General features: G+C 31.1%; 3 protein-coding genes and 1 long non-coding RNA gene across 4 annotated transcripts; 2 read left to right on the top strand and 2 right to left on the bottom strand.

Moving 5' to 3' along the window:
* Window positions 1–128: 128 nt before the first annotated feature.
* Window positions 129–1649, top strand: LOC130453134 (60S ribosomal protein L39). The gene is made up of 3 exons (XM_056792744.1): window positions 129–213; window positions 338–441; window positions 1547–1649. Exons 1-3 carry the CDS (start codon window positions 211–213, stop codon window positions 1593–1595), a joined length of 156 nt encoding a protein of 51 aa, XP_056648722.1. The 5' UTR covers window positions 129–210; the 3' UTR covers window positions 1596–1649.
* Window positions 1650–3085: 1436 nt separating this feature from the next.
* Window positions 3086–5658, bottom strand: LOC130453133 (phosphoserine phosphatase). Its single transcript, XM_056792743.1, has 5 exons — window positions 5273–5658; window positions 4940–5074; window positions 4743–4888; window positions 4287–4448; window positions 3086–3235 (listed from the first exon to the last, which is right to left on the bottom strand). The coding sequence occupies exons 1-5, from the start codon at window positions 5404–5406 to the stop codon at window positions 3144–3146; spliced, it is 669 nt and encodes a 222-aa protein (XP_056648721.1). The 5' UTR covers window positions 5407–5658; the 3' UTR covers window positions 3086–3143.
* Window positions 5659–5676: 18 nt separating this feature from the next.
* On the top strand, window positions 5677–8476 carry LOC130453132 (breast cancer metastasis-suppressor 1-like protein). The gene is made up of 3 exons (XM_056792742.1): window positions 5677–6420; window positions 6495–6799; window positions 8026–8476. The coding sequence occupies exons 1-3, from the start codon at window positions 6154–6156 to the stop codon at window positions 8150–8152; spliced, it is 699 nt and encodes a 232-aa protein (XP_056648720.1). The 5' UTR covers window positions 5677–6153; the 3' UTR covers window positions 8153–8476.
* Window positions 6827–10487, bottom strand: LOC130453135 (uncharacterized). The gene is made up of 2 exons (XR_008911021.1): window positions 9845–10487; window positions 6827–7993 (listed from the first exon to the last, which is right to left on the bottom strand). It is a non-coding gene; the product is annotated as an uncharacterized LOC130453135 (long non-coding RNA).
* Window positions 10488–10633: the final 146 nt, after the last annotated feature.

The following is a 10633-nucleotide window of genomic DNA, read 5'->3' as shown; positions in this document are numbered from 1 at the left end:
ATCTGTTTGAAAATAAAAAATTGTATTTTTCAAGAAATATTTGCATTATATTTCGATATTTATTGATAATTATACCTTCTCATTTGTTCAAATATGACACTCGCTGAAAATTGCCTTGTTGATAAACTGAACGTACTCTTGTTTTTGACCTAATCATCCTGGCAATTGACATCTAAAACTTCTTTTCAATCGAAGATTGAAGCAGAAGCAATGGTAAATAACAGTTTTTTTAAATTTATTTAAATCTAAATCATCTATATTTCTTATTGTAAAACTTAGTTTGATATAATCTTTTTAGAATCTATGCTACTCTTTTAACATATTATTTGTATTTCAGTCTGCCCACAAAACGTTTATTATCAAGCGCAAGCTTGCTAAGAAATTGAAACAAAATAGGCCTATTCCACAATGGGTTCGTATGAGAACTGGAAATACAATCAGGTAAATATTTTTTTTCTAAAGTAAATATAATTTAACCTGGTTTAAAATACGTAATAAAGAAGTTGCTAATATGGGCTAATTAGCTTGTTATTGAACCCAGTAATGTAGCCACAATTTTCCCTGATATCATTTAAGATGTATCAGTTCTAGCAGTACGTTTTAAATTCAAGAAATGGATTTATTCAAACAACTTTTGTAATATAAATTATAAGTAATTGAGTTGTTCCTACTCACCATTTAAATTCTCGATAGTTTTTGAAGCATATGAACATATTTTTAATCACAATATATTGTTTGTTGATATATAATGTTCAATTTTACATGTTTTCTTGTCATAGTAGTATTGTGTTGAATGATATAATGAATCTATTAGAGAACTAGGGGCCCACAGTGACTAAATTTTTATCTGAATTGAAAGGTAACTATTTCTTTAGTAATCTGTGTGACTCTTATATAGAGTTTATAGAAAATATTTGTTTGTATTTTGAAAAGCATTCATAGATTTTGTTGTATAAAATGTTGAAATCCCACTTAACCATTTCTATCTTTATGAAAAGTTGATTCAAAAGAAAGGAGTTGCTTAATAAATGATTGTTTACCATTGGATTTCATTTCTGTAAAAATAAAAAAATGACTTTATTTTTGCCCTTCTAAAATACTTTTAAATCATAATCAGCCCCAGAATATGAACTTGGCAATCAAAATCTTGTGGCAGATTTGACCATTGAAATCTAAAATTTTATAAAGAAAATGAAATCGTACTCATAATTGTTGCTGTATTCATTAATTCAAGCAAGAACAATGGTGTAAAAAGATTTTAATGAAATGTTTTCATCTCAGTTGAATGCATTTTATTTTTATACAGAAAATATTAGTAAAAATTAGGAACAAGAAAAACTTTGATCAGTTTAGTAGCATGACTAAATACATTTAATACTTAGGTATTTACTTTTAAATGTTGGCAATTGAATCTTCCCATTTCATTTTACCAGTACTAATCCAATACTGATTATTAAAATTTTTCTGATAATAAAATATATCTTTGAAGTATTGAAAATTAATGAATCATTTGAGTGTATTATAGTAATGTTTTTATTTGTTTCAGATATAATGCTAAAAGGCGTCATTGGCGTAGAACCAAGCTAAAGTTGTAGATATTTGTGTATGTTTATAATAGGCTTAAAATTAATAAAAACTCTTAAATAGAACATATTTAGTGTCAATTGCCTCATCGTCATAAGAATTATGCAGAGGGAAAGCAGTTCTTTATCTCAAATAAAATAATTTTTCGTTCAAGCTTATTGTTAGCGCCTTATTGTATATTGGTCCAGGTATTATTTCATGCGCATATGACGTTAGTTTAATGGGCGATGCAGAGCGGAGATATAGTGTACTCGGTTTGAAAGACCAATTGTTGAGGTCGTTGGTAACATCATTTTTCCATTTATTTTGAATTTGTAGCTGTGTTATAGTTAATCATGTGACCATCTGCTCCAAAACGGCTGTAGCCTAATGTATCTAGATAATGTACTTGCGTTATGATCAGTCAAATTTACATGAAATTATAACTGCGTCAATATACAATAAGGCACTAACTCATAACTTTGGGCACACAAATATTCTACGGTTGTGATTTCAAAAATACAAATGTAAATTTGAATAAATGCCATCTAAATTATTCTACAGTTTGTGTCTAAAATTTGAATTTGATTTTATAGTTTGAGGGGCAATGAGAAAACTGTGTTTCACTCACAGGTCTCAAAAACGACAGTAGAAACTGTGTTAATACAATAGTTTAACTACCACTAAATCCATTTTGTGGATTTGTAATATGGAGAATTGATAAAATTTTCGAAATTTAATTGGTGTATAGTAGAATAATGGGAGCCAAGTACTGTTAAGCATAAAGGCCTTCTGATAGGTCTGTCGTGTCCTTGGTAAAATAACCAAAGGTCGATAACCTTTAAGAAGCGGATTTTGCGCTTTGACGAATTAGGATATAATTCCTAACCAGCCAAAGGGGTAGAAACTACGGTGGCTTGGTTCTGCAGCTAGTTGCCTGCATGATTGCCTAAGTAACAGCGTCAATGAAACCCAAGCAGTATTTCCGTGAAGTCGGTATAGGGTTGACCGGCAGACTCAAGGCCATTTGCGTAGCTAACTCGTTGTTTGATTGGCTTTAGCTGCACTTCCTGGTTGGAAGCCTTGAGTGAAGGAGGGCAGCCTTCACCTTCTTTCTTTTCTTCATGCCACTGATGTTGGAGCGGAGTCTTTTCAAATGCTTCGACATCAGTGGAAACTGATGCTTTGGAGATACTGGGTATCGTGATCCCTGCTCTTGCAGTGCCCTTGGAATTTTGCCTAATTTCCTGAAGGAATTGTTCGCGACATCTGATTAGGGTTCAGTTACCATTGATTCGTCGGCACGATTGCTTCTGTCTTAGATTGAGCCCATAAAAATGAGCCTTTCTTTGCACAGACTTCTCTCCTCATGCCCACGTAGGCGCGACCGCCGGGCCTCCTCACCATAGTCAAAGTCCAATAGATCCTTGAGAGGGATTTAATTGGTGGTTGATTAAATATTGATTGTAAAATTCCATACAGACCTACAGAGGTAATTAAGTAGCGTTTTAATAAAATAAAATTCTGATAAAAATTTACTATATTTTGGTAGTAACTATTCACAATTTATTATATAAATATTAGCTGATAACATCTATGATTTCATTGAAATCAGTAACAAACCATTTAGCTTTAGCCTTTACATTTGGTCTTATAACATTGCCGCCATAACCTACAAACAAGCCTGTAACAGACTACAATAATTTTACAAAAAATTAAAAATTAGTTAAATACTAAATTGGTATATCTAGAAATACATTTCTCTGAAGAAGATAACTTGATTATCGAAACTCGTATCATACAATGTAATTGTGAATGTAGCAATACAGTAAACAAATATTTTTTTGTACATCTTGATATTTGCAAATAAAAAACAAATTTTTGTGGTAACATTTCCGTATTCATCTAACAGGCAGAATTAGTATAAAACTATTATTTATAATAGTTATTGAATGAAGATTACATAGATAGATCACATCAGATGTAGAAAAAGTATATTAAATGAAGAAAGAAATGAGTTACTGCTTATAAACCAAATTATTTGACAAAATGAGACATTGCAGATATACTGGCGCAGTGAGTTCCTTCCCTCCCTCCCGTGAATGTCATTTCATTTTTTTTTGGCAACTTAATGAATAAACGACAGGGTTGAAATGTTTTATAAGTTCATGAATATCTTCAAGAGTTATAGTTGTCCCTGCGAATCATTACTGACCACTGCTACAAGAGACATCCTTTAGAAACTTATGTTCCTTTAAATCTGATCAAAACTGAACTGCACATGACTTTGGCATATGTATAGATTTATTTTTTCCACTTTTACGTTACTAGAAAATGATTATATTTAAACCCAGCCCAGGACGTCAACTTATACGATAATCAAAAGAAAAAAAGAGCTTAAAAAACATGTTCAGATGCGGATATTTTTACAACAGTAACACCAATCCTTAGATGGTCCATGAAATACAGTTGCCACAACATTTGCTGTTGATCCTAACGTACTATGTGAATCAATTTTATCTTTTTCCGACAAGTCAGATGGCAGACAGTGAATGAAAAGTGAAATTTATGAACCAACTTTAAACCTTTTCATAAGAGGTTACTACTTCACTTCAAAAACTGGTAATTAAGTAAAAAGTATAAATTTAAAATAGTTAAACTAATCTCAAATGTGATAAAACAAATGAACTGAATTGAGCATTAGGTATTTTTATTTTAATTACCTATAAATGCATCTGCAGGTGGAGAAGCTTCAAGGTCTGTTGCTCCATCACCTACTAATACAACATTTTTAAAATTATATGTAGTTTTTAAATTATCTATTACTACAGCTTTTCCTCCACTTCTTGATGTTGGTTCAGTTTCATCGAATCCAGCATATTCACCTAAAATGGTTCCTATCAACAATCTTGTATATACAAGTAATGTTGGTAAAAATATAAATAGGATTGAAAGAATTATGTTAATTTTTATCCTATTTTAATATAATTTTTTTTTAAGAAATGTGGTTTGGCTTTAACCTTTATTAAATAATTTAAAATTTGTAACTCGGTAATTTCAGAGCAAAACATATTAATTTATAAAGTTTTTGTGAAAATGTTAATAAAATATAGTCAAATAAAAGTGAACGGGATATGAGACAATCTTGATAGTAGTGTGTAGGTTGATTGAATTTTTACCTGAAAAATAGAACTTCAGTCTATTTGCATATATATTATGGGTAGGAATACCGAGTTGACTGGCAATAGGTGCAATTATACATTTAAAACCACCAGAAATTAAAAATACCGGTATACCTTTACCCTGCAACAAATGAACCAATGTTCTGCAAATAAATTATTAGTAAATAATATATTATAATATTTTACATGAATACCTTATACCAGGAGTTAAATTTGGTGGTTTTACATTCAAAAATTCCTTGATTTGTGATACACTAGGTTTTATTATTCCTAGGCGTATTTTTAACGATTCTTCAAATGTCATACCACCCCCCATGGCTTTAGAAGTTCTGAAATATTAATGAAGTTGTATAATAGATCAACTGGATAAGGAAGTATTTTTGTTTTTCTCAAATTTGATATAACTTTGTAGATTTTATAAAAAATTACCACAAATGAACTATAAATCCTTTTACTATATATAAAAATTGATATGTTCAATTTTAACATTTAAGGATTCCGTAACAAAATATCGTTTTGTTACTCACAATTTTGATACCTCGTCACCTTTGTTGCAAAATTTAGCCAATTCATCAATGCCTTCTTCTTGAATAACAGTAGAATCAACATCAAAACAAAATGCATCGGCATTCCTAACAATATCTTTAATTTCAGATACCATTTTAAAATAACTACGTCCTTCCGAACACAGTAAATGTTTAAAATTTTAAAAGAAAATTATATTATGTTGAGTTGACCTTTGATATGACCCGTACTTCTATTTTTCCGTTCATAGTGATTATTATTCCATCATATTTCAGTAACATTTCGACATCATCGAATAAGCCGACTGTCCTCACATATTAATTTAATACCAATTATCACATTTATGTATGTCACTCATCTGTCAGCGCATTAAAATGACTGTTACCAATGTCTGACAGGTGCTTTAACATAACTGTCACCCATGTTTGTCATATACTGCGAAATTTATATAGGCCAGGATTTTAAATTTCATTAAAAAATATTTTATGTGTCGCTAAGATGATGTTAATTTACTAGAAAACAAGAAGCATGTTGTGATATTAGTTATAAAATCAAAATTTTTAGCTTCCAACAAATACGAACATTGACAAATTTAACCGCTTAAGATGTATAGTCACGAAAATAAACTCTATAGCCGGTTATAGCCGTTCCAGGCTGCCCGTCAATTCCTTAACGTAAAGACAAAATAAATACATAGATGTGTTAGTGTTAGATTCTTTGACTCGAATTTAGTTTATTTTAATATATAACCTAAATATATTGGGTTTATTGTGAAAATAACAGGTTACCGTGATGTTAAAACGAAATAAATTATTCTAGTAATTATGTGAAAAGTGTATAAAACAGTATAAAGCACAGCCTAGAAATATAACCTGAATCAAAAATGCCTCCAATAAATACTCCAAATTCTGTTACTGGAGACGTGAGTGATAATGATATGTCTGGAAATGATTCGGACCATTCAAATACAAGTCATGAAAACGACGCAATTCACGAATCAACAGAAGATGAACCTGACTCTGATGATAGTTCTGAAATGGATGAAACGGAATGTGAAACAAGACGAAATACACTGTTACAACATGTTCAGGATTTAGAAAACCAATTCAATCATCTCAGAGAGCAGTTGTATAGAGAACGGTTAACACAAGTTAGTTGAAACCCAATGTTTACTGACTTTAGTTTTAGTGTCTTATGTTCACAGTTCAAATAGATTTGTTTCAGGTTGAGTGCCAATTATCTGAAGTTAAATCTGGCAAATCCCACGATTATTTAATCTCGTTACAGGAACTTCAGGAAAATATGAGAATACGAACTGAAGTGGCAGGGATTGTGAAACAATTAAAGCTTCAAAACATTGATAATCAATATGAAGCTGAAGAACAAGCGGCACTTCAAAATTTTGAGAGCGAAAAAACTTTGGCCTGTGATTATTATTACAGTGAATTAATGGAGACAATAAGACGATTAGAAGAAGATAGACACAATAGTGAAATAAGTTGGGGTGAAGGAGGAGAGTGGGGTTCTAGGTAAGTTATATACACATACATATTACGTTGATCATGAACTTGTTTTAGTTCCATTTTTAACATTACATCTTGAGCTAAAGTTAATCAAAACTTGATGATTTGTGAAGTTTTTACGACTTCTTCAGATGTTATTACTTCATGTAGGAGTGGTAGGATCAACTTTACAAAGTACATATATCAGTGGTATCCACAATATTTCCAGTTTTCTTTGATATAAATAGGATACGAAGAACCAGCAAGATGAAGAAAAGTCTCTTTTAGTTCATCTTCTTCATTATTTTCTAATATTAATGCCAGTCACCACATTTGATCATATAGTTGTTATATATCCACTAACTTCTATAATTTGTAGCTTATCTGGACTTTTTTGGATGGTCACTGTTTCCTCTGTTGTATCTTCTTACATTTCTTTGATACACTTAAATTTGCAGGCATATAAGCATGATATTGTTGTGTTCCCTTAATAGTTTCTGCATAGCTGAAAGGGTTATTCGGAAATTCCTCAGACTCAACATACTCATATTGTGTGGAGAAGATGAAACTAATGCCAGATAAATTTCCAACTGCCCATTCATAAAGTTGGTCTTTGTATGCTTGTTTTTGCAGCAAGTCTTTTCACTGTGCCCAAACTCCATCACATGGTGCTTTTCAATGGGCAGTAGTGGAAAAATTCTGTTCTCCCCTTACACCAAAGACCCACAAACAACAATTTTGAAAGTGTACATGCGATCAATCCCTAAACTGATTAGGAATCAGATCCATGAATAAAGCTAATATAACCGACAGAAGAGAGAACTGGAGTGAGCCAGTCTCAACATGACTGCAACAAACCCTGCTGATTATTAATTGTGAAAGTCTTCTTAAACTGCATTATAAATAAATATTATTTTGTAAATAACTAAATTGTTTTAGAGGCAACAATACTTAGTACATAATAATCACCTTCTTAAATAAAGTTAGAGTACATAGTACACATTTTACAACCTGATAAAGTATAATGCACAGTCTAAAATATGAGTTGACATATGTTCTAAAATTCATCATTTTTGCTCTTCGAACTATTATAGTACTGAACAAGTTTAATTTGTTGCTTGAATGTGAAATTTTTTATCCATTACTTGAACTTGTTACTATTGGAATACAATTTTCATATCAAGCATGATCCATTAGTTACAAACAGTCTGCTGGAACAACCTAAAATTAATTTTAAATTTATTTTTATTTAGGTCACGATCAAGATCTAGAAGAAAAGCTGTTACTGTTTCTGGACCTTATATTGTATATATGCTAAAACCTCAAGATATTTTGGAAGACTGGACTATTATAAGAAAAGCCCTCAAGAGAACCTCCTGACATTTGGATCTCAAATTGTCTAATTTTTTCAAGACAAATAACTTAAATTTGGATTAATTGGTCTTCATAATGTGTAATTATATTAGTTTTTGGTTTCGTACAGTACCTAAACTAAGTAATGAAGATTATTTTTATTGTGAGAGAATATGTTCATGATGATAACTTCTCGTAAGTCTATAAAAATTCAATTAAAATTTTTATCAAGCAAATAATGCTATTGTATAAATGATTCTTTATGATAATTATTGTATAAAATGTGATTTTACGACTTTATTGTATAAATACTATTTTATGATTTCAATTAAATCACTTTTGTGTTAATTTTTTCAGTGTTTTTTTCTAGAATCCAATAACCAATGAAACCTAAATGTATACAATCTGATAAATCTACCATATCGTGTATAAAAGTTTACAAAATTCATTTATGGTATTTATGGTAATATTTATATATATTTATTTATAGTATTTACTTAATGGACTTTCTGAAACTGTTTGTAACCTTTAGTTTCTTGAAGACAACAAATTGATTATTAAAATGTTTGCAAAACCAGGTCCGACAGTGTAATTGTGGTAATTTGTTAGCGGTAGTGAAAATAAAGAAAATAAAAGTAATCAAGAAGATGGAAAAAGAAATAGACTACAACATGGAAATGCAGAAAAAACAAAATGTAGGGTGCAGCTGAATAACTTTTTTAATACATTCCATTCCATAAGTTGTTGGACACAATTCCGTAGCTGTCAGTAGAACAGTGAGGAGCATTTGTTTGTCAATGAGGCCTATTTTCCAATCTAGTGAAGAAGCCTATTTTCATTTATGTCGAACTATCAACAAATGTAACAAATACACTGCTGGGCTGATAACAATTCTCAAAAATTTCATCCAAGCCTTTCCATTTTTCTAAAATCACAGAGTGGTGTGAAATTTTCTTATGTGGAATTATTTGTTTCTGGTTCTTTATTAACAAATAAAGAAATATAAGAAAGTTATGCTGCTGTTGCTGTATGTGACTTTCATATGGAAAAAAAACTAAATTAAACAGTTAAACAATATAAAGGAAGGAATACAAGATTCAAATCTTAAGAGAAAACACAAACAAAGTAAATCCTTGGGGAAACCAAACATTTTATATGCAATTTAAACAGCATAAAATAGCAGAGGAACAAGAGAATTGTTTAAAATATAATTATAACAAATCTAAATTCAAGACAGGTTAGAGTACAGTATCGAGAACAATGAAGAAAAACAAAATGATGAAAAGAAACACATCTTATAATTACCATTATGGGTTAAAGTTAAGAAGACCAGCAAAAGTAGAAGAAGGGATATGAGTACTGAATATAAAAAAAATTAAGCAAAGCATTTCAGTGATAATGTTTGTTATATATTAACTGTAATTCATTATACCCAATTTCCTATTGTATACAGTACAACATACTATACGAGCTGTAAATGATAAATTTTATTAGAAGCATTTGGTGTCACATATTGGGAATAGAATAAATGGAAATTAGGAAAACACTAATTTAATTCAGTATAACCCCCCTTAAGGAGACGTTGGTGAGGGAGCCCTCCCCTGGCGCGCTTATGTGGACATGTGGAGGGGGCCGTTGCAAAATGGCCATTTTTATCGGCTTAATCCAAGGTAACTAAAACCTAATCAAGTGTCGCAAATAATACCTGCGGAAACCTACCTTCAAAGCATTGATTTCTATCGAAGTTGAAGCTATGGCCTGTACTTTTGCCAAGGCTCTACTCAAACCCCGCAACATCAATCGCCCCGTATCCTAAGGTTGCCTCGACCTCCAACTCTCCTCTATTCAGGGGTTCCAGCTCGGAGGTCCAGACAAAGTCTGTTAAGAGCTCAAGGAAACCTGGTTCTTCGCCCATAGAACAACGAGTTTGCTCCAAAAGCAGTGGTTAGTCAAGTGGGACACGATGGACCTACCAGGAGGTCCATGTGCTTAACGGTCCTTGGCCGCCCACTATTCTAGTATGAATTCAATATGACTATGACTAAGAAGTGTTACATTGAAAAAGGCCTTTATCCTGTAAATGCTAGATGTTTAATGGAATGTATTGTCAGTTTATGTTGAATTTTGGAAATCACAATTTTATACAAACAGTTGAAAGTATGAAGTTATTTATACCTTAAAAAATTTTGTATTGCAAAATTAATTCACGTTATTTTATTATTTGTGAATTGATTATTGTTGTATGGAACAATTCAGTAGTAATGATGAAAATATGTAATTAATAAAATTGACATAATAATGCGGCAGCATGTATGTTTAACAAAAGATGATAAACTGTTGAATTGACTTTTCTTCGTATGTCAACAACCACATACCGTATGTCGACGTCAAGATTAAATTAATTTGACAGAGTGTGTAATATTAAATAAACAATACTTTGCGTCATCCAGCATAGATCGATAACCGGTATACTTATAATGATGAAACGTAAAAACATTCTGTGTGTCT

The sequence above is a fragment of the Diorhabda sublineata genome, chromosome 2 (genome assembly GCF_026230105.1).
Source record: "Diorhabda sublineata isolate icDioSubl1.1 chromosome 2, icDioSubl1.1, whole genome shotgun sequence".
Classification (NCBI taxonomy): domain Eukaryota; kingdom Metazoa; phylum Arthropoda; class Insecta; order Coleoptera; family Chrysomelidae; genus Diorhabda; species Diorhabda sublineata.
This window is presented reverse-complemented; position numbering and strand designations above follow the sequence as displayed.

Bases quoted from the DNA above. Each gene is read 5' to 3' on its own strand.
- LOC130453134 (XM_056792744.1), top strand. The intron at 442-1,546 runs GTAAATATTTTT...TATTTGTTTCAG, and splicing joins AGAACTGGAAATACAATCAG to ATATAATGCTAAAAGGCGTC.
- LOC130453132 (XM_056792742.1), top strand. From the start codon at position 6,154: ATGCCTCCAATAAATACTCCAAATTCTGTTACTGGAGACGTGAGTGAT. The intron at 6,421-6,494 runs GTTAGTTGAAAC...GATTTGTTTCAG, and splicing joins ATAGAGAACGGTTAACACAA to GTTGAGTGCCAATTATCTGA. The intron at 6,800-8,025 runs GTAAGTTATATA...ATTTTTATTTAG, and splicing joins GGAGGAGAGTGGGGTTCTAG to GTCACGATCAAGATCTAGAA.
- LOC130453133 (XM_056792743.1), bottom strand. From the start codon at position 5,406: ATGGTATCTGAAATTAAAGATATTGTTAGGAATGCCGATGCATTTTGT. The intron at 4,889-4,939 runs GTATTCATGTAA...ATTTATTTGCAG, and splicing joins AATTTAACTCCTGGTATAAG to AACATTGGTTCATTTGTTGC. The intron at 3,236-4,286 runs GTAATTAAAATA...GCTTGTTTGTAG, and splicing joins ACCTGCAGATGCATTTATAG to GTTATGGCGGCAATGTTATA.